This window comes from Phoca vitulina, unplaced genomic scaffold, assembly GCF_004348235.1.
Source record: "Phoca vitulina isolate PV1807 unplaced genomic scaffold, GSC_HSeal_1.0 scaffold4, whole genome shotgun sequence".
Classification (NCBI taxonomy): Eukaryota; Metazoa; Chordata; class Mammalia; order Carnivora; family Phocidae; genus Phoca; species Phoca vitulina.
In genome coordinates, this window is record NW_022589707.1 from 48,700,372 (window position 1) to 48,727,095 (window position 26,724).

At 35.3% G+C, this 26,724-nt stretch overlaps 1 protein-coding gene across 18 annotated transcripts in view; it reads right to left on the reverse strand.

The window, feature by feature from the left end:
- Positions 1–26,724, reverse strand: part of HDAC9 (histone deacetylase 9) — a 912,577-nt gene that overhangs the window by 341,012 nt on the left and 544,841 nt on the right. For 13 of the 18 annotated variants that reach the window (XM_032401986.1, XM_032401978.1, XM_032401976.1 and 10 more), the window contains one exon: positions 23,162–23,425. In XM_032401986.1, coding sequence (XP_032257877.1) covers positions 23,162–23,425 — 264 coding nt within the window. Of the gene's footprint in view, positions 1–14,236; positions 23,426–26,724 lie in introns of those variants that run through there. The other 5 variants (XM_032401992.1, XM_032401988.1, XM_032401989.1 and 2 more) reach the window with 1 other exon arrangement.

Sequence of the window (26,724 nt, forward strand, 5' to 3'; positions counted from 1 at the left end):
ACACATTATCACATAATACATATAATATACATGGATCACAACATACATAATGTGTGTGTATGTGTGTATACATATATAAGCTTATATATATATTGTCATTTTCATTCAATTTGTAAGTTATATAGGCTGTTTGTGGGGCGTCTATGGTTTTAGTTAGCTTATAAAGGGAAATCTGATAGCCACCTCACTCCTTTACACATTACATTATGGAAAAGCTCTACAGAGAGTATCTAGCCAGACTTTATAGTAGATAATGGGTAAAATTTATTGCATAAAGACTAAAATGATCTTCATTACAAGAGACCACACCTCAACATGCAATGGGGGAAAATGTCTCCCTTGTGAAAAAAACATAATAAAATATGTCCATCTTAACTATCTGTGAAACCCTGAAGAAATACACGGCTTCCCCCCTTCCCTCCCTTTCTGAATTCCTATTCATTTTGAGTCAGGCTATCTTAGGCAATTAATTAACCTTCAGGCCTTTGAGGTCAACTCCTTGGATCTGTTCTCTATATACCAAAAAGTTTTATTTCTCAGTGAATATTAAACATACCTGAATATTGACTATATTGCAAAAATAATGACATATCTGCTACAATGCCTGGAGTTGTAAAACCGAATAAAAAATTCACTAAAATAACTTTGAATGGCACAGGTGTTATTTACCCTAATACAGCAATTTCTTTCTCATCAATGGGAGTTCTTTCATCAATGGGAGTTCTATGATAGTATCAATGATAACTTAAACATACTGTCATAATTAAGGCTTATATCTTTGAATATCTGTCATTTCAAAAAAATCTTACACTAGTCTGTGGTTTTGCATGCAAATGTACATGAAGGGAACCAGCATGACCAGTGAGTTGAGGGGAAGGTTTATTTAAGCTGTAACTACCAGAAGCAATTGAGCTAGGACTACTCACTAGCCTGTACACTGAACGGCTTACTGCTTGTGATGGAAAATGTGCTGACCTAGGAAATGTGTACATACAGAAACAATATTAACAAAGCTAAAGGATTCAAAAGCATAAATATTCATTAACTATTTATATTAAATCACAGGGCATTTGGAAAATTCAACCTTTAGTTATATTATGAACATACGAACTCCCAAAGTACTATTATATCTGTGGCTATCATATATACCTAACATCTTTTATCTAATAATTATTTGTATATTGACTTATCCTCCTTTTACCAGATTATAAGCTTATTAGAGCCAGGCAGGATCATACCCACCACCTAAAACAATGTCCTACATGTTACAGATGCATAAATAATTAACAAACATAGAAATGAAGACTTAAACTAGCTTAATCAAAATTATTTTCTGAGTATCTTTACATATAAAGGAGAGAGGATTCCAGTCTTTCTTTTAAACCTAGTGTTTTATGACAATTATTAACAGGAGGGAGGAAATGACTTTGTATAAATGTTAGTAGACAGAATTAAAACTGCACAATCTACTGGGCAGGCTAAGGATCTTTGAGCCAAGAACTCATGCTAAGTTTAGTATTCAAATTTGTGTTTTTTATATATACTAAGATGCAAAGGGAATGAACATGTATTATAAAATCAAAAACAAACTTAGTAAATAAAGTAAATTTCACATCAAGTATGAAAAGTATTGAAGAGCCAAGGATCCCATAAATGACATTATGCATGTCTTCTAAACCACGGCCACTACATTTTACGAACTAGAGTTAAATAGATGAATTAAGAGATGGTAAGTAAGGTATCTAGCAAAAAGAAAAAAGCAGGACTACAACTGTGAAGCCACTCAGACAATGACTTCCTGACTCCTATTAGCTTTGTTTTTCACTTTTGACTTTTCTTTCTGTAAGTGCTAGCACATTTTCCTCAAAATAATTGGGAGGAGTAAGAAAGACTTGGTTGAACCATTAAGAGAGTAATAAATGGCTTTCTGGTTTGAAGATGAAGGAGATATATTTTGACTTTATCCAGTGGTCTGTGTCAGATCTGAGGATTTGTTACAACATTACCACAAATTGGCTGGGAGGCTCCAAGTCCTCTCTCAACCTCTCTGCATTTGGACTGGAGTTGGAATTTGAACTCTGCCATTTTCTAAATGTCTGACCTAAGGCAACTGTTTCGTTATTCTGAAGCCTCCATTTCTTCATCTGTAATTAAGAGATGGTGACTAACTAATATAATATACATAAATTGCTGGCCGCTGTGTTTGGCATTTAATTAAGTCTCAATACAGACTAGCTTTTACTGTTGTTATTGTTATCATCTAATATCCCTGCCAATAATGACATTTTGTCCTTCTGTACTCTTTTTAATGTTGCTTTCTGTAAAATTTTAAATACTAGGCAACACTATTTTTGCATATTATTTTATGACTAACTTAGTTGTATTATTTTCACTCATGAGAAATATCAAAAACTCTGTCAGCACAGAATGTGTTTCTCCCATCTCCCCGCCTGTATGTAGAAATCTATTTGTCAATCTTGGTTGAAAGATGCTAAATCAGCATTCACTTGACTTTTTTTTTTTTTTTTAACCTGTTACGATCTTGAAGGAAATTATGTGAAAGTAAAAGGAAAAAAAGAGAAATTAAAAAAATAAGATGGACGTTCAACATTGGTCTACCTGCCTGATAGCTATCAATGAAAGTGTAAATATTTCTCATCTTTGCATGTCAGGTTGGGGTATATACATACACAGTGGTATATAGACACATACACATGCATACATATGTTAATGTATACAAATATATATGTTTATTTATCAAATTACTTTATAAGCCAACTGTATTCTGGGGAAGGGAATAAGATTCTCAAACCACTGAAGAATAAGTGTTTCATATAAGCGTTTTGGACCTTGATTTTATGTTTAAAACTAAGAGATGCATTATTTAAAAATTGCATGCCTTATGTCCACAATAGCCAAACTATGGAAAGAGCCAAGATGTCCATCAACAGATGAATGGATAAAGAAGATGTGGTATATATATACACAATGGAATATTATGCAGCCATCAAAAAACAAAACAAAACAAAATCTTGCCATTTGCAATGGCGTGGATGGAACTAGAGGGTATAAGCGAAATAAGTCAATCAGAGAAAAGACGAGTATCATATGATCTCACTGATATGAGGAATTCTTAATCTCAGGAAACAAACTGAGGGTTGCTGGAGTGAGGGGGGGTGGGAGGGATGGGGTGGCTGGGTGATAGACATTGGGGAGGGTATGTGCTATGGCGAGCTCTGTGAACTGTGTAAGACTGATGAATCACAGACCTGTACCTCTGAAACAAATAATACATTATATATTAAAAAAAAAAAAGAAGATAGTAGGAAGGGAAAAATGAAGGGGGGAAATTGGAGGGAGCGATGAACCATGAGAGACTATGGACTCTGAGAAACAAACAGGGTTCTAGAGGGGAGGGGGGCGGGGGGATGGGTTAGCCTGGTGACGGGTATTAAAGAGGGCACGTATTGAATGGAGCACTGGGTGTTATACACAAACAATGAATCATGGAACACTACATCAAAAACTAATGATGTAATGTATGGTGATTAACATAACATAATAAAACAAAATTTTAAAAAAATTGCATGCCTTTCTCAAAGGAAATCACAATCATTAGTACATAGTTCAAAAGACACCTTTAAATCATCTAAAAAGGATCAGCTGCAGTGTTCATCAACGCTCTTTCAGTAACTCATTGTAGCTTTGAGGAAAGTTCTTAGCTGCCAATAGTATTAAGATTCTTTTTCTGATCTGCATGAGTTAGTGACTGTTACTCTTATGTGAGAGTAAAAATGAACTTCAAAATTTTAAAAAGTTACATAATCACAGGTAACAAGAGTCAAATGTAACTACATCAAATGTAAAAATTTTCATACAGCAAAGAAAATAATCAACAGAGTAAAAAGGCAATCTACATACAGAATGGGATAAAAATATTTGAAAAGCGTATATTCAACATGGAATTAACATTCAAAATATATTAAGAACTTGTACAACTCAACAACAACAACAATAAAATAACCTGATTTTAAAATAGGGAAAGAACTTGAAAAGACATTTCTTTAAAGAAATATACAAATGGCAAAGATGCATATGAAAAGATGCTAAAAATTACTAATCATCAGGAAATGAAAATCAAAATTGCATAAATTATCACCTCATACCAAATACAATGGCCACTGTCCGAACAAACAAACAGTAACAAATGCTGTCGAGGATGTGGAGAAATTAGAATTCTCCTATGATCCAGCAATCCCACTTCTTGGTATATATCCCAAGAAAATGGAAACAGGATCTCAAAGAGATAATTGCACACCCATGTTCATTGCAGCATTATTCACAATAGCCACAAGGTTGAAAAAAATATATATATATATAGTATTACTCAATCCTAAAAATGCAACTCTGCTGTCATATGCTACAACATGGATAAATTTTGAGGACCTTATGATAAGTGAAATAAACTCGTCACAAAAGATAAATACTGTATGATTTCTTGTATGTGAGTTATTGACAACAGTCAAACTCATACAAAGAGAAAGCAGAAGGTGGTTACCAGGTGCTGGGGTAAGGTGAAAACAGGGAGTTGTTCCAGGGGTATAGAGTTTCAATTTTGCAAGATGAAAAACTCTAGAGATCTTTGTACGATAATGTGCAGATAGTTAACACTACTGGACTGTACATTTAAAAATCGCTAATATGTTAATTTTTTTTACCATGGCAAATAAGTTTTATAAATCAAAGCATTTTAACATAATTTACAAATAGAAAACCCAACCCCAGGGGCTCCTGGCTGGCTCAGTCGATAGAGCATGCTAATCTTGATTTCGGGGTTTTAAGTTTGAGCCCCACATTGGGTGTAGAGATAACTTAGAAATAACATCTTTAAAAAAAGAAAAAGAAAACTCAACCCCAATAGCTTGACTCAAATTTTGATAATTCCAGTTTGTAACAAGTAGAGTTGAAATATAATTAAAAATTTGATTTCTGCGTACAGTATCCTCCCATTTTAATGAATGGGTGAAAAAAAGCAAAACCCCCCTCAATTTTCCTAAAAGAAACCAGCAATGTCTTTGATAAATCTTCTCCATTGCCATAAAAGAAAAATAACAACTATTATAGGTCTCAGGGGTGGCTCCTTCTCAGAGTAAGGCAACAAACAGCAGAGGCTATACACCTGTGGGGTGGAAACCTCAAGATCTTCCCTATGCTTGGTCTTCAGGAGGTCCAGGCACAAGATGCCAAACCTTTGCTGAATTCTGAGTTGTACTCACAGGTAGCAATGGTCCTTGGACAGTTGATGTGAGGTTCTTTTTTTAATTAACATATAATGTAGTATTTGTTCCAGGGGTACAGGTCTGGATTCGTCAGTCTTACACTTTCACAGCACTCACCATAGCACATACTTTCCTCAATGTCCATCACCCAGCCCCCCCAATCCTGATGTGAGTTTTTATCATAGTTCCCCAACTTACAGGCTAGAACATTTTGATCAAGACCTATGTAGACTTTGTGCTTTATATATATTTTTACCATGGTAGCACAAATGACACCGTATTTTCTCCATTTGTTTACTTGTCCATTTCTCCAAGAGACTGTAAATTTAGAAGTCCATATGGCTACCTCATGTATCTTGCCATTCTATGGTCGTCTTCTCATTCCTTGGCTCAAGTCCCAGGCTCAAGTAGCTGTTCAGTATACATGGATTGAACTGGCCTGAACTATTACTGATTATACATAGGCTGAACTGCAATTTAAAAAAATAGGTGAAGGACATGGGTCAATTTACGCACATAGTCACATACTTGTAAGTGTACATGCAATAAAATATTAGGCTGATATGTAAAGATATTTGGATTAATGTTTGCTACAAGTCAAATGGGTCCTTCACTCTTTTGACATAGGCATTTTTATTTATTTTTGGAAATATCTATTTGAAATTGCATAGTTGCCTCTACCAAGGTTATTAATTTTTTGTAAAATAAATTAGAATTTTATAAGGGTTACATTTTTAAAAAGAAATCAGGTTGTATTATTTAATACCTACATTCAAGGTTCTTCTTTTAAGTTAATAATGAATACTCTTTCCGTAAAAAATCTTAAGCGGATCTCTCTTTCTGAATTAACTACTACCTCATTACTAATTTCATTTCGAACCTTACTCATGTTCTACTTTATAACATTTTCAATAAAATCGCACTACTGAAAAGAGAGCTCTATGAGGAATTACTGTGTTTCAGCCATAAGTTTATTCTCTGTAGAGAATATGGGTATTTCTCAACATTAAAAATATATTCATTCTTAAAAAGTCACCACCAAATTAAGTTTTCTTATGTGGATACTGCATCCTAAAATCAATGTGTGGTAGTGTATGTACACCCTCAGGAAAAAAAAAAAAAAAAATCACACTCTAAATATGCAGTTAAAATAAAGTAAAAATGAAAAACGAATCACACATAGAGACTAGAGAATATAACAATGAATCTCAAAATAGAAACAATGATGAAAGATTTAACTGCACTACCACTGAAGAACTGATGGTGAAAAGCCTTAGAAGATTAAAAAGCACAGCTTTCACTTGGCTGTTGTTTGCTTGCCCTTAAACAAAACACAAAACCCCTGCACGCATAGGTCCCTAAGAAGACAGGCTTGACATGGGTGATGGCAGCCATATTAACTATGAGATCATTATAAATGTGTATATTGTGAATGTAAATTATGTTGTAAGAATTACGTTGGCTAAGAGGATTTACATATTTAGGTTTTAATTTCCTTTTCTTTTACCTTTATAATTGAAACATGCAATTATTCTTTGGAAATTCCTAATCTATTGGGAAGTTGTACATTTATTAGCTTTGGAACAAAGATACTTCCTTTGAGACTAATTGTCATCTGTTCAGTATAGGTCCCATTGACTGCTCCAAAGGCCAGGAGATGTCAGAGGTTAGGGGCTGTGTCTTGGCACCTAGGACAGTAGTACACACTGACTAGATGCTCAGTGTGATTGACTTTAACTCTTACAGGACATTATTAAGTCCATATGCAAATCCTCTTGAGGTTCTAAACTGTGCATGTGTCTAAAATTAATTAAGAATCTCAAATCTGGGACCCCTAATTTTAAAATGTGGATATTCAAATAAGCTTATCACACTGGACAAGTCACTCTGATTCAAAGAAATTGCTGTTAATTCAGCTGGAACTTTAGGCAGATGTCTTCATTGCAAATCAGATTCCCAAGTTGCAGTATGTATTTTTCAATCTGTTTCTTTTCCAATGCTCTTCATTAATTTTAAAGCCTGAAAAGTATCAGGAGTATAGGAGTGACTTAAATCTGACTAAAGAGAATTTTTAAAATTTGAACAAATCAATTAAAGAAAAAAAATAAAAATGTCTTTGACCTTGAAAGGAAGACTAAAATATTGGGAAAAATTCTTGAAGTGACTAAATGTGTTAACCACCATCCTTTCTATGAAAACAAAACCAAACTAAAATATTCTTATCCAAAATATCCAATGAAATATTTTCTTTTTCAACAATAAATTCACCAACAGATTTAGAGATTTTGTAAGATAAAGAAAATCACATTAAATACACACATGAATCAAAAAAGGAGGCTTGATTTAAAATGACAGTTTGGCAGCTAAGTTAGGGTTAAAATGATTCGATGATAATTGTTTTGAGTTTCTACTAACACAGTGGTAACAAACTAAAAGTTTCCGACGAGAAAATGATAATATTCTCAAGCCTATATTAAGCACAAAGAGCAACAGCTCTTCTTCACATCCTCAGTATTCCTTTTTTTACCTTCCCAAAGCCAAAATGTTATCATTTTCTATAAAAGAGAATGAAACCCAAATGGTGAAAATGCAAAGATATGGCTAAACAAGTAGTCAAAATTTCAGTGGTTTTATCTGCAGCATGCTGAGCAACCAAACAAAGCCAAGATATTGTCCATCTTTTTGACAGACAAAGAGCCTCAGAGGTCCAGAGTGACATGCCCGAAGGCTGGCACGTGATTGGGCTAATTAAATTAAATAGCAGGAAACAGCTTTTCCATACGCCACTGCCTGGCCACACACAAACTGTAACAGTAAATCTTTTATACTACTCAAGGGAAAATGTAACCATTAAAAAATATACAGTATCAACACATCATGCAAGAATCAGAAGTTGAATATTCACATAAACTTCCCTGGCCTGGACTTTAATGCCAAATGTCTAAGAACTTCCTAATTCACTTTAGGGAGCCATCCAAAAGCCCATCGTAATTAAAGAGGATGAAAAAGACACACACACACACACACACACACACACACACACACGCCCCCTGCCACATCCACCAAGGTTTACCAACACTTGAATTTAAGCCAATATTCTGATTGCTTTGAGGACACATTTCTACACTAAATCAAATAAAAACTTCAATACTTCTGAATCCAAGTTAAAATCTACTGCTTATTTTCTACCACTTTTATATCCTCCCTCCCCATTACCCAGCTGCAACTTAGGAGATCAATTGCAAAAAGCACAAAACCTTTGTAAACTCTTGAGAAAATACTTCTCCCATGCACCCCCCCCCCAGTTCCTTACCCAATAACATAACTTTCTCTAAGTTTGCCATTGCACTCCTAGCTTTTGTTCAAGACAACATTATTTTAAATTCATCCATATTTTCATGTTTCTAGAAGAATTTCCCTGGGTTGGTAGGTGCTACTCATTTTTATCAATCATGGTTTTCATTAGCTTTGATTTCTACTTGTCAACTTAGATAAAGCAGCACTGTGATGGAAAAAGAAAGGCAAGGAAACTGCTTCACAGGGATCCTGTATTAGAATATTCCAAGGTAACTTTAACTTAGAGACACAGAAAATTCAAAATCAGTGCAGACCATGGCTTATCTGTTTAAACAGAAACATTGAATATATAATATAATATACAAACTCTAAGTTATACTTAATTGGGGGGGGATTACATTGATGGTAGCCAGTATTCAGATGTTATATTCCATCATTTATGCTTTTCATACTTGAATTTAAGAATATTCACTAGACTAATTATTTCTTACTATATGCAAGAGTTGACTGAATTAACAGACCACAAGCTAATAAAATTATAGCATTATCTTTAACTACAAAAACACACCCAATTCATGGGGATTCCATATTACTCAGAAAAAGAAAAAAAGAAAGAAAACTGGGAAGGAGCAAGTAGAAAAAGAGAAAATCTAACCTTTGAAACTGAGATTTGAAAAGTTTTTTGAAAACTAGTCAGTATTACTATTTTTCATTTGGTTTATTCCATATAATTTTAGGATGCCAAATGTCATCCAATACGCATAGGTTGGCAGTCTCTGTTTGTGTATATATGCCAGAAATCAATAAGCAATTGTTATTATTATTCCTCTGTGTCTGCCTTCAACATTTGTATTTGAATGTGAAGATGACCAAAATCCAAGAAATTCAAAGCCTAGGAGAAAATGGTCAAGCCACCTAGAACTGACTTGGGAGGAGCCAGTAAGTGATAAGCTTCTAAAGTGAAACCAGGCCTGAGAGTGAGCTGAAGCAGCTCCCTCCCCCATTCTCTGTCCCCCCTCAAAAAGCTGTATTTATCTCTTCACACCTTTCCTGAATCTCATGCTCCCTTCTGCACCCTCATTCTTGCCAGAGGGCTCTGGGCTAACATTAGTAACTTCCTAGGGTCATCCATCTCTTTAAACATGCAGAACATTCAATAGATGCCCAGGGCGTATACAAATTGGTGAGAGAGAAGAACCAGGTTGAGAGTCAAGGCAACTATAGGCCTGCCCTAACAAAATTTAAAATCAAGTCTTGGAAGGTTCAAGTGATCGCTATTCTTTAAATAAAAATAACAAATTTAAATTGTCTGGCATCTAATGAAAATTTAGTAGACATTAAAAGGAGCAAAAGAAATAAGAACCGTGTTCAAGCAAAAAGATTAAGCAGACCCAGAAATGGCAGAGACAGTAGAATTAGCCGTAAAGTGCTTTAAAATGAATATTATAAATATGCCCAAAGATTTAAAGACAAACATGAATACAAGGAGGATATAAATAGAAAATATATAAAAGAACCAAATGAAGTCTCTGAAAAATACACTATTTTAAAGAAGAATTTGTTGGATGTGAGTAAACGAAGTTTATTCGCTAGAAGAAAAGATGAGTATGGCAACAGAAACTATACAAACTGAAATACAAAGAGAAAAAACAGTAAAAAAAACCCGTACAGACTTACAGAATGGTGAGATGATATGAAGCCATCTACCCTAGGTGTAATGGAAGTCCCAAAAGAAAAGGAGAAGAAATATTAGAAGAAACAATGTTTCACACATTCCCGAAATTTAAAAAGTACAAACCCACAGATGCAAGAAGCTCAGTGAACCAAAAGAAAGGAAGAAAGAAAGAAAAAGAGAAAGAGAGAGAGAAGGAAGGAAAGGAAACCCGTATTAAGCCAAAGCCAAATCATAGTCAAGTTGCTGAAAACCAATGACAACAAGATCATCTTAAAAACAAGCAGATGAAAAACATACTACCTGTTTTTAAGACTTGCTATAAAGCAATAGTAATCTAGGTTCTGTGGTATTGTTGTAAAGTTAGATATATAGATCAATGGGATAAAAGAAAGAGTTCAGAAATTTGCTCACACATATATGTTTAATTGATTTCCAACAAAGGCATCAAAATGATTCAAAGGAACAATTAAGCCTTTCAAAAACTGGTTCTGAAAAATTTAAGATACCTATGTAAGATAATGAACCTCAGCCTTTCTTCACATCATACAATAAAACTGTATGGCTCAAAATGACTCTTTGCCTTAAATGTAAAAAATAAACTAGAAGAAGAAAACATACAAGCAACTCTTTCTTAGATAGGACATTGAAGGATTAACCAGAGAAGAAAAAATTGATAGAATGGGACACATCAAAATTAAAACATTCTGCTCTTGAAAATAAAAAGCAAGCTATAGGTTAGATGAGAATATTTACAACATATATACCCAGAAACGGACTGTATCCAGAATATATGTTACTCCCGTAACCAATAATAAAAACACAGATGCTCCAATAAAAACAACAACAACAACAAAAACATGCAACAGGAGCTCCTGGGTGGCTCAGTCGGTTAAGCGTCTGCCTTCAGCTCAGGTCATGATCCCAGGGTCCTGGGATTGAGCCCCTTGTTAGGTTCCCTGTTCAGTGGAGTAGTTGCTTCTCCCTCTCCCTCGGCCCCTCTCCCTCCCGCCCCCCACTGCCCTGCTCATGCTTGCACTCACACGTGCTCGCGCACACTCTCTATCTCAAATAAATATTAAAAAAATATGCAACATAGCTGAATCAACAATTTACCAAAGAAGTTCTACAAATAGCCAGCAAGCACATGAAAAGATGCGCAACATCACTAGATACCAAGAAAACACAAAATAAAACCACAATAAGATTCCATTACACATCCACTAGAGTGCATTTCATTAAAAAAATCTGACAGTACCAAGTGCTAGCAAGAGGAACTCTCGCATACCTTGCTGATGAGAATGTAAAATACTAAATAATCAAAAGTAATTTGGCAGTTTCTTATAAAGGTAGACAAACAGCTCACAACTCAATAACTCCACTTCTAGGTATTTACCCAAAAGAAATAAAGACAAATATCTATAAAGACTTGTATAGAGTATTCACAGCAGCTATATTCTTAATCACCCACACCTGGAAATAACATAAATTTCCATCAACAGAAGAATGCATAAACAAATTGTGACATATCCATATAATGGAATGCTATTCGGCAATAAGACAAGACCATTATTACTGATACACACATGGATGGATCTAGAAGCATTTTCTGACTAAAAAAAAAAATCCAGACAGAAAATATCATAGATTCATTTTATAAAATTTATTTATATGAAATTGTAGAAAAATCAAAACTAAAACTAATGCATAGTGACAGAATACAGATGAATGACTGCCTGGGGCTGAGTGGAGAGTGGGGGTGGGGGCTTGATTAAGAAGCAGCAGGAGGGAACTCTTTGAAGTGATATAAATATTCTATATCTAGATTTTGGTGTACGCATTTGTCGAAATTCATCAAACTGTACGTATATAATGAGTGGATTTTTGTGTATACTTTTCAAAAGGGTAGATTAAAAATGAGTAAGATTTAGAGAGTTAAAGTAACTAAAATAAAAACCTCATTTCAATTCATTTAGCTCAACATTTTAATTCAAATTATTAGGGAAAGAAAAAACCCAGGACATTAGAAATTGGACTTTTTTGAATCCCTGGGAGAGCCTCTTGGGAAAAAAATTTTTCATCTGCTTCTATATCTAGAAGAAAATTATATTGTGATACATATATAAAGGCATACAATAGAGTGATACTTGAAATTTGTATTAGATAAAGAAAATTTTTAAAAAAGAATCAAGTTGAATATTTTCATGAGTTTGTCAGATGATTCAAGCAATAAAGCAAAAAATCAAACCATTTAAAATATGTACCAGAAAAACTGAATGTCAAATTTACTTGGTGAAGTATAAATAAAGAAAAGAGGGATTTGATACATCACCATCATGACCAAAACAGAATCTAAGATGCTAAAAAATAGAGTGTAAAGTAAGCTTATTCTTTATCATGTTAAATGGAGGTAAAACAGAGAGGACTGATGACTATTCAAAACAAGGGAGCAATTTACTAAGATGGAGGCATCAATGCAGGATTTCTTGTTCCCAGATGGAACAAGTTTAACATTCACCCAACTGGAGAGAGTAGAAAAAAATCCTCCCACCCAAAAAAAGATTCTCAGAGCATTTGTTAAAAAGCAAAGACACAGAAAAGTTTAGTGCTTTTTTTTCCTCCCTCCTGACTCCGAAGAAAGGCAGAGCCCAATGCAAATGTCAAGAGAATCCCTTTGCAGGCTCCTAGGCAAGGCCAATTTTCTGAGGTGTGCTTCCTGAGTGCCGGCTTTGGTGCTGATAATGGGGTGGGAATTAATGCTAGAAGAGAGCTGGGCCTAGACAGAGCTTATCAGAAGACTGTCTCCCTGACTGATATGTTTTCTTAATACATCTTTTGGAATGAAGATCATGTGGATCATTCATACCTGGTGTTTTAAATTTGATGAATCCTGAGTTGAAATCTTTAAAAAAATCTTGGGGTTCTTTTTATAGTCGCTAAAGGAGGTGGAAAGAAAGGGAGCGGAGAGGAAGAAGAGTAATGTACTCACAGAATCTCGCAAAAATCATTCCAACCTGGGTCTTTCCCCACAAATTGTGAAGAGGTTGCTGCTGAGTAAGTTCTAGACCGCCTCCCGCAGTATATATATTACCCTTTTCTGTGGGCGAGGACACGAACACAGTGGGGAAGCAGTGAGTTACTCACTAGGAAAAAGTTAAGCTGAGGGGCACCTGGGTGGCTCAGCTGGTTAAGCAACCGCCTTCGGCTCAGGTCATGATCCTGGAGTCCCGGGATCGAGTTCCACATCGGGCTCCCTGCTCAGCAGGGAGTTTGCTTCTCCCTCTGACCCTCACCCCTCTCATTCTCTCTCTCTGTCATTCTCTCTCTCTCAAAAGTAAATAAAATTTTAATAAAATAAAAAGTTAAACTGAGTGAGAGATAGGTTCCTGCTAAGGAGAAGAAAGTTACTGAAGTTCCAAAAAGTTCTTAGTGATGCTACATTAATAATGACATCAATAGCAATAGCTAATTTTTACTCTGCACCAATTTTGCTACCATATATTATGTTATTTACATAAACTAATCCATTTAAGCTTCACAGCAATCCAACAAAAGATGACAATCATATTTAACAAATGAGTAAACTGAGGCTTGGCACAATTAAGTAATTTGCTCCAGGTGGTATTGACCGTAGATGATGAAGTTGGAACTCCTGTGGTCTGACTATTGCATCAGCACTGGAACCACGAGGCAGTTCCTCACATGGGTCTCAAAGACAAGGAGCAATGCCACTCTTTAAGTCTGGTGTGTATATAGTCAAAACAACTTATCAGTGTTCAGTAACACTTCTCTTTATTTAAATATGCATAAAGATGAGGTTGACTTAGTCTCTAAGATTAATATGCATCATTTTTTTCTTCTTTCCAAACTCTACCTTTCAAAAACTATCTACAGAATACATGGATATAGAAAAATTAGTACTCTAAAGACCATGAAAATTACCTGACATACTATTTTTATTTAAAAATGTGTCCTGGGCACCTGGGTGGCTCAGTTGGTTAAGCCTCCGACTCTTGATTTCAGCTGAGGTCGTGATCTCAGGGTCATGAGATGGAGCCCCTAAGTGGGCTCACTTGAGCCCCTCTGTGTCTGCCCCTCCCCCTGCTCGTGCATGCGCGCTCTCTCTCTGAAAGAAATAAAATCTTTAAAAAAATAAAAAAGTGTCCAGTATTACAGCACAATGATGCTTCATTTAGAATATAAACTATGACAAATCAATTCAGTTTAGGGAATATTAAATAAAGTCACCAAGAAAGAAATTTCCATCATTAACCCCTGGCTGAAAATAAAAATTAAATAGTAACTATTACCACTAGAGCCGGTGTAAAAAAATATTACTAACGTGACATACAGCACAATAAATAGTCAAGAAAAAAATGATTCTATATTTCACATAGAAAAAAGTGAGCCTGAAATCATAATAGGGAAGAAAATGTCCTTTAGCCGTTACGAAATTTGAAAAAGAGAAATGTAAAATAAAACCCAGAATTGGGTGTTATATGCAACTGATAAACTTGAACGCTAAAAACCACCACCAACAAAAAACAAAATCCATTCAAATGAAGTTTAATTGAGCACTTCATGGGTTCTCTGTGTGATGCTAGGAGCACTGCATATTTGTGCTGGCTTCAAGAAGCAAAAAGACATGACACACAGGTAATAATTAAAGAAAAATTATACAGTAAGTTATATGGAACAAATTCCAAGTTGACCAAAGAGTTAGAGTGGGTTCGAGAAATCAGAGATGGCATAAAGGAGAGAAAGCAAAGTAGGTTTTAAAAAAGGGAGTGAAAGCCTTTCCAGATAGGGCAAAAAGTTTGATGAAACTATGAGGTTGGAGTCCCACGCTGGGAATTTGCTGTGCATGGTTAAGTGATTCAGTTAGACTGGGAGGGATGAGTGCTTGGTCTGAGTATAAAGGCAGAATTATGAGGACTGAAACTCCATGATACCATTTAGATGAAACAATTAGGTAGATGTTGTAGGTTCTGTTACAGAGAAGGCGAAAACGGTATTTTACAGTAAGTTAATTGAATTAGTAGAAAGATCACACTGATGTGGAAGGAAGCTATTGCAATAATAAAAGAATGAATTTGTTTCACTATTAAGGTATTGAGCAGGCAAAGCAGAGCCAAAGAGAAAGTAAAGAGATATGAAGGCTTGGAAATCAGAAACAGGAGTAGCAATTGCTTATAAGAAATAAAGGAGAGGAAATAATCAAAGGTGATTTCATGATAATCTGTCCAGTGTCTAAAGGGTGGTTCCGCTGACAGAAATGGAAAAGCTGGATAAAACAGCACATTTTACAGAGAGTGAATTTAAAAACTTTGAGATGAGAGTGGAGAGATAAGTGCATAGTCTTTACAACTGATAAGTATTAATAAAGCACTTGATAGACTTCAAGTTGTCTTTAAGGTAAAGAAAGAGATCTTTAAACCCTAAATCATTAAGATGTGCATATCCCTCCTAACACTAACATTTTACTGGTCTATGTTAGACTGAGTAACAGCAATAGAAATATTCTGGCATGAGCAAATATTAATTTGTTCAGGTTTGATAGCCCACCTATTTCTAAAATGATGTAGTAAGAATCTGTTAACACAATATAAAATGAGAGGAAGATAAGCTAAAGCAGGATTCTATAGCAGAAAATATAATGTGAGCCATCAACGCAAGCCACACATATAATCTTACATTTTCTAATAGCCATATCAAGAAAGTAAAAGAAAACAGGTAAGATTAACTTTAATACTGTTACATAAGCTAATATATTTAAAATATTATTTTAAGATGCAACCAAATACATCATTATCACGTAGATATGAATATATTTTTGATACTGTGGCTTTGAAATCTAGTGTGCATTTTACACTTGCAGCATATCTCAATTCACACCAGTTGCATTTTAAACTCTCAATTGATGTATGTGGCTACTAGTTTGGACAGTACAAATACAGGGGTCTTTACAGAAATTCTGTCAACAAAGGCACAAGGATCAAAGCAAAGTTGCAAACATGGGTTCAACATAAAATATAAGTGCAAAGTAGACGTGAGTAAAAATGAGTAACCAGGATAGAATTCGGTCATAGAAATGAAGGAAAATAACTCTGGTTTAGTTTTTAAAGGTCACCAGAGAAAAGGCATTTCTTAAAGGAAAGACAAACTTAATGTTTTCTTCAGTTTATATTAGATACAATAAACAGCAAGATTGTAGCATTTAAATGGTTCATTGCGAGAAAGAGAAAAGGGACAGCCTCAAAAGCTAGGAAGCAAGGAGAGAGCAACAGGAGTGGCAGACAAGCAAGACCAAGATCAGCTAGAAATAAGGAAAACAGAGATGATGCATGAGACAGTGGAGCCCAACGATCATTAAGTTCTTCTCCCTTTAAAAATAACTCAAATGGAAGAATATTTTTTTTAAGTGTATATAACTGGAAAACGGATCAAAGACCTAAAAGTAAATGCTAAAATTAGAAACCTCTTAGAAGGAAATATGGGTGCACATCTTTGTGACATTGCATTAGGAAATGGTTTCTTCAATATGACACCAAAAGCACAAGCAACAAAAGAAAAAATAGAACTTAACAAAAATACAAATGTTTGTGCTCAGAGGACACAATCAAGAAGCAGAAAGACAACCCACAGAATGGGAGAAAATATTTGCAACTCACATATTTGATAATTTCCAATTCATATTTTGGGTATCCAGTAAATATATTTAAAAACTCTTACAACTCAACAACAAAAAAACTAAGAAGCCAATTTAAAAATGGCTTGAGGACTTGAACAGACATTACCCCCGAAAAGATACAAATGTCCAGTAAGTAAATTTAAAGATGCTCAATATTATTAGCAATTAGTGAAATAGAAATCCAAACAACAATGAGTTAATATTTCGCATCCACTAGGATAGCTGCAATATTTTAATAAAGGAAAATAACAAATGTTGGAAAGGATGTGGAGACATTGCAACCCCTCTCATCCTGCTAGTAGGAGTAGAACATAGTTCAGCCGCTGTGGAAAACAATCTGGCGGTTCCTCAAAAGTTAAACAGAATTACCATAGGACCCAGGAATTTCACTCACCCCTAAGTATATACCCAAGAGAATAATGTATGTTAACATAAAAGCTTGCACATGAATGTTCATAGCAGCATTTACTCATAAGAGCCAAAGAGTGAAAACCAAGTGTCCATCAACTAACGAATGGATAAACAAAATGTAGTATATTCATACGATGGAATACTATTCAGCCATAAAAAGGAATGAAGTACTGTTACATGAACCTTGCAAACATTATGCAGACACACTAAAGGCCACATTGTATATGATTTCATTAATACCAAATCTCCACGATAGGCAAATCCATAGACACACAAAATAGTTGTGAGTGGTTGCCAGGGGTTGGAGGGAGGAGAGATTGGGGAGTGATTGCTTAATTGCTACAGGATTTCTTTGAGTTGATGAGAATATTCTGGAATTAGTAGTGATGGTGGCATAGCATCATGAATATACCAAAACCCACTGAATTATATACTCTAAAATGGGTAAAATGGTAAATTTTATGTCCTATGCATTTTATCTCAATAAAAACACAAAAACAAAAAACAATGTGCAACAAATAGCTCAGAACTTGTGAAGAAAAATAAATTGCCAAGTCTTGGTGAATACTCTGTCAACAGGCTGAACAACTGTTTAAATGAGAAGAGAGAAATAAAACAAAAGAACAGATACTATCACAGCAGTAATAGCAGTAAATATAGCGAGAATAACCTATAGCTGAGTTAAAATGCAGATGAAACAATATACGAGAAATAAGAGATAGTCTACTTTGGAAACTGTGAAGGAAGAGTCCAAGGAGCTTAGGTAAAAGCTATTAAAAGTCAGGCCATACTTCAGGAAGTGGTTTAGAGCCCCTGGACAGCTCCAGAACATTATCTGTTGAAAAATGTAGACTCCTGGGCTCTCTGTCAGGACAACAGAATCAGAACCTCTGGTAGGTGTGGTCAGAATCCGAATTGCCAATGACTTCTCTCAAGAGGATTTTTATGCATCTTTCAAGTGAAAAATCACCTAGAAGACAAGAACTCAAGACAAATGTCTCTATTTTTCCTTTTCCCAACATTTTATACAGACTATTTTAGGTCAGAATGATTATCAAGTGCACCCTCAATAGGTCAAAAAAGGTTTTAAAAGGCAGCATCCTAACTGCTTAGAAATAGGTATTTGGCTTTGGTTGGGGAATGAAGGTAAGTGGCAAAGGACAGCTGTGACCTAGTTGAAATCTTTTCTCCTTCTCTCCCCCCAGAAAGTTAACCCCAAGTGCAGGCATTCTGTTTCACCCCTTCCTAAGACTGGCTCTGGGCAGAAAAAAAGAAACTCACAAATTTTCATGATTCAAAATGGATGAACATCATGTGTCCAAGGATGATACCGCTCATCTATGCATTAGACAAAAAAAAAAAAAAGTCCTAATCTCCTACTTTATAGCAATGATTAAGAGAAAATTGATTCAAAACAGTTCGGAAATGCTGATGGGGGAGGGAGAGAGAGAGAGAACTGATGATTTAATAAACCTGGACACATGAAAAGAATTGCATAAATTCTGTGTGGTAGTAAAGGGAGAGAATAAGGACTCTGGTGCCAGAGTGCCTGGGTTCAAATTAGAGCTAGACTGTCACTAATTGGGTGACCTTGACCTTATTTAACTTTTTTTTGCCCCAGTGCCCTCATCTCTACAACGAGACAACAATATCTACCCCATAAAATTGTTGTGAGGACTAAATGAGTTGCTAGACATGTATGTTTCCAACAGTTAAAAGTGAAAGTCTTTTTGTAAATCAGGATGGTCCTAAAAGGTTGCATTGTCTAAACCTTACAGTTTATAAGCCTTAAAGAAGGTTGAATTACGAAATTAGAAAACCTTTCAAATCTAAATCAAGAAGTTCTAAAAAGTCACATTCCCAATATCTTGTTTTATATGCCAGAATTCTTTGATTGCCCTCTCATACTTTTAAAATCCAGATGGAGGAATTATCAATAATAAAGGGAACGGTAATCTACCTCTCAAATCCCTTCTCTTGCATCTCCAAGTTCTTGATAATAATTGGTTATAATTTGTAGACCTTGATTATTTATCATTGTTAGTTCACAATTGTATACCCACAGTTCTGTGCTTCCATTATTGAAAAAAATCACAAAGAAATGCCAAATTAAAAAAATACTGTTGTCTACCTATACATCCTTTGAGTACTAGGTTTCAAAAAAAATGGTTAGTGTCTGAATTCCTTTTCAACATCCTTTAGAGAAAAAAAAAAGTATAAAACAAAGTAAAAAATTTCTTATAGACAACTTTTTCAAATTTATGAAAAGTTAACAGTCTCCATTTCAGCAACCACCTTTACCAATGAGAAGGTGGATTTTTACTGCCAGAACAGGAAGTCTAAGGTTTATTTATTGCAAGTCCTGGCAAAAAGTATTTTCCTGAAGAGAAAGTTCTTAACATGAGATTGATACTTTTTATTGAAACATCCACTTTACACTTCAAAAATCAGATATACAGTATAAAACCATTATCTAATTGGTTCCTCCAACTCTTTTTTTGAGGATCTCTGGTACCAAGTTAATCAAGTTTATAAAAGTCCAAAGGCAATTTTTAGGAAATTATAGCTAATGGTATTCCCACAACTCTGACCAAATTATCAGGTTTATGGCATTATGGAATGATGATCCATTTTGTAATAGTCAATGATATTAGCTCCAGAATTCTCAATAATCTAATGCAATATTGTTGTGATTTAGAATAATTTTAATTTGTATGATGCTATTAAAGTTTAGGTTAAGGGAACAAAAACACAGTAACACATTATGAAGTACTGACTGATGGAAGTTCTGCTAGCAACTGACCAGAAGAAGAGCTGGGTATGTCATGGCGCAGGGATGTCTCTGGCCCACTTTCCTTGACCTGAGCCAGGCCCCTTGTTCTTTATATTAGTATTATAATAATCGTTTCCATAGAAAGGGAGGTCACTTAATTAGGTTTTTTTTCTCTTTACGTTTATGTGCTGTTACTTTATCCTTGTAGGTCAAGCTGTCACTGTACCAGATAAGATTATGATGATACATGGAAAATTATTTATTTTGATATTTATTGAGTGCTTGTTGCATTGGAGGGATTATGTTAACCTTTTTAAAAATAATTTTTTAAGTTGAGCAAAGTTAGGAGTTAACATTTATTTATATAAAATTTTATATTTGGAAGTTGACATCCAACATGATAACATATCATGAAAAAGAGGCCACGGTGGGAAACGGAAAAGGCAACAAATTTTACATGTGTTTGCTATTTGATAATAGCTGACATAAATAGTTTAAAATCATTGTTGGGTTTATTATTTTTAATGGCATGAAGAATAACTGCTCAAAATATCTTCATTTTCTTGTTTCAACAACGAATGGCAATATATTTTGGTATATGAGACCTAGCGCATGAGCTTCAGATCCGATTAAGTATATCAAGTTTACACAAAGCCAAATGTATGAAAGGGGATCTTTTAAAAAAAACTTTATTTGAGAAAGGAAGAGACTTATAACAGAAGGCAAGAAGGAAACATACAAACAATATATTTACAACACAAAACAAGAGATCACCTTCAAGGGTGTAAATTATAATAAATACAGTAGATTTGAAAAGAGACATTTATCAATTAATTCTAAGATGAATTAAGTCCAGCTTTCTTTTTCACTGGTTCCAGGTAGTTTCTTGATTAAATTCAAAGACTATCAAATTCAAACAATTAATGTCCACCAACTGTACTGATGAAGCTCTCTCAAATGACATTATAAAAAATAGGTTTTTTTTTTTGTTTGTGATTACATATCTTTGAAGTAATATTATACAAAAGTCTGCTCAGCCACATGTTCCTCCCCAAATAAAATGTATTTTAAAAGATGCACTATCCCTTTTTTATGAGATTGAAAAAAGACTTTAAAGAAAATGAATATTTATGAGATGGAAAAAATATACAATTTTATCTTAGGAATGCCATATTTTTAATGCAAAACAACTGACAAAAAGTCATTTTAATCTTAAGGAATATACTAACCAAAATACGGTGGTAATAGGAAAAGTTGCCCTATTATAGCTATTTGTCAAATTAACAGAAGGACTTTCATTATATGGAAAAGTTTTAAACTTTCTAACTTCTAGTTATGTTAATTTAATTTGAATGGAGACTTTTTAAAAAAGGATAATGTATCTTTAGCAGTGACCTTTTTTTAAGAAGTATTTTTAAATGTCACAGCAAAATGTAAACAACACGTGCCAATAACATACAGTTGTTACAATGTCTACATTTGGCAAAATCGCTATATCTCCTTTGAAACAGGATACTACACCTTAAAATACCTTGGATTTAGAAATATAAATATTTTAATAGAAAAAAACCTCACAAAGATTCTAGGTCAATTTGGATGATCCATATTAAAGGGGTCTTAATACAAGGAATCTTTAACTAGCTTAACAAAAGTAAACCTATAAAACAAGGTAAACATATCAAAAGGGAGTATGAAGGAAATGTTCCAGTGAAAAGCTTCCTTAACAATTTCCCTACTTGCGGTGTTATTTTCTTAGACAATAAATCAATTCATAGAGTGCCCTTTAAAAACAGAAAGAGTAAAACACTATCCTCCGTTTTTTTTTTCCCCTACATTCCTCATTACATGAATCACTTGGACTTCCTGTTTCCACAAGGCATTTCCTGTTCAGCCTCATAGAATCAGTTTTCTGTAGGAGAACAGCAGGAACCTGACAAAGAACGGACTTAAATAAACAGAGTCTTCTGTTGCCTTCAGAGTTGTTTGTATTTCATAGCATCAAAGGACACAGTCCTTCTGAAGGTGCATTATATACAAGTAGATTCTGTTGTTGAGCCTAACTTTCCTAAGTTTTTATTTGCCAAAACGAGTCATTATGGAATTCTACCTAAGAGATCCTAATGATATGATTATAGAATATGATACACCTTCTTCTTTTTAAACGTGATTGTGACTTCGTATCAGATAATCATCATACCATTACTGTGTTTTCTACAACTGTAGATAGCATATAGTATCTGTTTGGACCATAATGCTGCACGTTACTTCTGGCCAATATCTGCATCGGCTTCATTTGATCTTTTTCGATAGACAATGTCATCAAATAACACAAGATAAAAGTAAAATGAGCAGTGCTAGGTGAGACATAATGTAATATTTAAAATAGTGCTGTACTTTGCAATCTATATATTTAAAACCACCTCTACTCCTAATATTTTCAATTGCAATCTATACAATAACCTAAGGACTGTTGGCGTGGTAACCAGAACATTTAACTTAACAAAAAGAGAGAGGAAGGAAGGGGCAGACTACCTTTAACAGTGTTCAAGACTGTAGTATGATACATTATGTACAACAATGTGAAAATTGAATTCTACATATCAAAAAAAAAATCAAGAACTAATAGAATGTTTCATTGATCAGACTGGGTGACTATATCCAGCAGTCGCTGATCTCAACAGATAAACTAAAAACAACAGTGAGTTCGTTTTCCTTAGAAGTAATTGGTGTAGCAGGCTTTGGGATGAATTTAAAGCCTATTAATTACTTGTATACTTATGTAGTATAATTTTAGTGTAACAAGTATTTCCTTACCAGTGGAGTTTCAATGAAACCTTGATATCTATATAGAAATCAGTATATAGAGAAATCTCTATATAGATATATCTGCATTAAGTAGAATCCTTAACCACTAAAATCAATCATTCGGAAATATAAACAGATAGGAAATAATATCCATTTACCAAAACCAGCAATGCATCTCATATTCAGATAATGACTTTAATTACAAATCCTGGAGCTAAATCTTTGCCTATTACCTGTTGCATAAAAGCAGCCTGCTCCCCAGATTCCATTTCCTGGATCTGAGCATCTTCATCACTGTCCACCGGCTCCTCCTTGACCTTCACTGCCCCAACTTGTCCCAGTGTGTCATCCACACAAGCACTGCTGTCGCTCCTAGTGCTGTTGCCACTAGAGGGCGCTCTGTCTTCCTGCATCGCCTGGTCCCCCTGAAGCTCTTCCTCCGCTTCCTCCAGGTGACTGCCTGGTTGCTTCAGTTGTTCAATAGATTTCGAAAGCAGCTAGAAGAGAGTGTTCAGGGGTTCAAAATTCAATAGTTTTTGGTGGTAACAGAAGCAAAATACACTTTTATTTCTAATGACTCTACTTCAGTACGGTTTGGTTTCTAGTTTCTGGATGTCAATTGCAGAATGAATTTGTATACCACAAACTTCTCAGTGATACCACATCTGAAGCAGTCCCATCCCTGCCGTATTGTGTTCGAGTGGGAGGCAGAGAACAGGGTCTCTGAGTGCTTTTTTTCAGGGATTACTCTTTAATGCACTCAGAAAATGGTGGGGAAAAGGTAAATAAGCGTTTTCAATGGGAACCATGGAACTTTTACAAGTAGTTTGTACTGAGACAATTTAACCCAAATAAACCTGAGAATATTTTCTCTCAAAGGAGAAAATGTAATGGAATTAATGGAAAGGTAATGAAAAACTTCCACAATCTCATTTTTTGACAAATGTCAATCGCTATAAAATACGAGCACAAATGCTAAGGCCTCGCCTATCTAATTTTCCGATACCTTGAATGGTCAAATGATAAAACATCTTCTTATATATACCGGTAAAACACGGAAATATTGATTTTGAAATCCTAAACTTTAAAAAGATGTGGGATTTAAAAAAAATTGTCATAGCACTAAAAATGTTTTATGAACATATCCAAATTAAATGACAGCAAAGAAGGAATTATTTTTAATTTGAAAGTTATTATTTAGACCTTTTCTTTATTTTATAAATTAAATTGGACTTTATCTTCAGAAGTATATGAATTAACTGCTCAATGATTTAAAAAAAAAACGAGAACAGATTTAACTTAAACAATAGCAAAATATCATGGTATAAAAGCTCAATAAATGGGGTAAAATTCTCAAGATGATTTCGTGTCACAGTAGATCTCTTGTTTTGATTCACAATGACCCCAGTGACTGATCATCGGCAGAGCTTGAACTGTGGTTCCAAAAGCGGCTGGAGTTTTCTGTTAAGTCAGTGCCCATGTAAGCAACATGCCAAATATTGTTAATGAGCAGCACACTTAGAATACAACTGCTAAAATCATGAATACCAATTTCTCTTGGTACAGTTTAAGCTTGCCTCGCCCACACACCCATGTTTTTAAGACTAAACACATGCTTAGACTTAGAATATTTAAGTACTCCACCTCTGAAGGGTGTCTTCCCCTTTTTTAGGCTTATAGACTTCCAGGTCACATAACCTCAGATGGCTGTGCATACACTGACGAAACCCTTCAATTTCACGGGTCGGTAAAATTATTGGGGGTTTTCGTTCATTTGTGCAACAAATATTTATTGAGTGTCAACTGTGTTCAAGACACCATGCTAAGCACTGGGAAAACAGCCATCACCTTGCCCTCATAGAGCTTAGAGTTTAGTGTGTTAGAAAGGAACCAAGAAGATAAATAAATTTATTCGTATTTTCAAGTATGGTAAATGAAATGGGCAGAAGCACAGGGTGTTGTAAGAGTACCCACTAGTTGGCACAGGAGTGGAACTGGGGGTGCTTAAGGGAGCTTTCACTGAGAGGGTGCTATGTTTAAGCTGAGACAAGAAAGAGGAAGGATAGAAAAGGAGGAGTCATTAGTTACATGTGTGTGAGGGGTTGAATAAGGGTAGAGAGCATTTCTGGCCAAAGGCACAGTAAATGCGCTGGAAAAGGAGTCCAGTGTGTTGGAGTACATGAAAGGCCAGTGGGGCTTGAGCACAAGAAGGTGGGGAGAATGCTAGAAGATGATGTTGGAGAGAGTGACGCAGTTTATAATATAATATGTTTGGGTTGAAAATAAGATTCTGAAGAAATAAAACACAATGTACGAAAAACCATAAATAAAATGTAATCACCAATCTTAAATTAGGCATAATCAAGCTAAGAGAATATAGATCAATCAAACTTTATGTCAAAATGAAGAAGGCAAATTTAAATATTAATTTCCTTTGTGCTTACAATCTAACATCTATTGTTCCTGGGCTGTGAGCATAAGAACAATCAACCCACCATGCTTTAAATGTCTCTAAGTACTTCTTAGGAAACTATTTGCAGGACTTTTGTACCAATGCTAATTAGCTCTTCGTAGCATAAATACATTATACCTTGCACACTGCTGAGATTTTGGAGAAAAGAGACAATGTAATATTCCTGAACACTGCTAAGATTTTGGAGAAAAGAGACAATGTAATATTCCTGAACTTTGATTATACAATTGTAGGATCCCATTTAATTAGCTGTTAGAAAAAGAACACGTGACACCATAGAAAGCAGGCAGGATTTTAATGGAAAAGTCCCAATTTGAGCTGGGACACCAGGGATAGGGACTTTGGGTGACAAGTATCCACCCATTCTCCAGAGAGAGAGCTCATCAGTCAACCCTTAACCTCTATCGCTCACCTCAGATGTGATGTACAAGAGCAGAACAGATTCTTGTGGGGAGAAGAGATTTTATCTAAGGAAAGGCACTAGTCAGGTGAAGGAAGCTGCAAGAGCCCCTTAGAGGGATGATCTGCAAGCAGATTGCTGCAGTTCATCTTCTGGATGGATGCTTGGTGAGCTGTAGAACTTTTCCCTCTCGCTACCCAAGCTTAGCTGGAAAAATTCATGGGAGCTAGCACATCAGAGTTGGTGGGCCAAGGACACGTATGTGTCAAGCAGACACCTCTGGGAGGCGTTCAGAAGTTCCTGTACATAAGAACCTCTGTGAGGAAGAGAGAAGAAAACCATATGGGATGTGTGGCCATGAGACAGGAACTGAGGGGCCATTCATGAAAGGTCCACCAGGGAGCACATGACCACTGTCCAGGAAACGTCACATCAAAAGTCCCTGCTTACTAAGGAATGATTCTGCAACTTCCATAGCTTCTGGAAGTTTGATATGGGGAGTATTTAATAACCAAGAGGAAAGTGCAGATACCGCCTGCTAAGTAAAAGGAAAGCCCTTAGCGGTAAAAATAGGAAACGTCTATTGCTATTCCTCTCCTTCCCAGTCCCCATCCCAACATGGCCCCTCAGTACCTTGACTTCCTCACATCCAGTGGTCTTTTTCTCTGCTCTACCTCAGCACCCAAAGCTGTGATCATACCCTAGCCCTGGTCTTTAATGGTAGCTGTACACTTTCCTTAACTGGTTTCAAACACGACTTCCTTCTGGCTCATTCTCAGAATATCCTGACTCCAACCACTCCTCAGCTCCAGAGGGTCCTCTAAGTGATTGAGCCTAACACATTTTCGCTGCCCACCACTCCCCCTCACCACCCCACCCCCCTGCACATCCCTCCTTGCTGGACTAGGCTTCATTCTCTATCA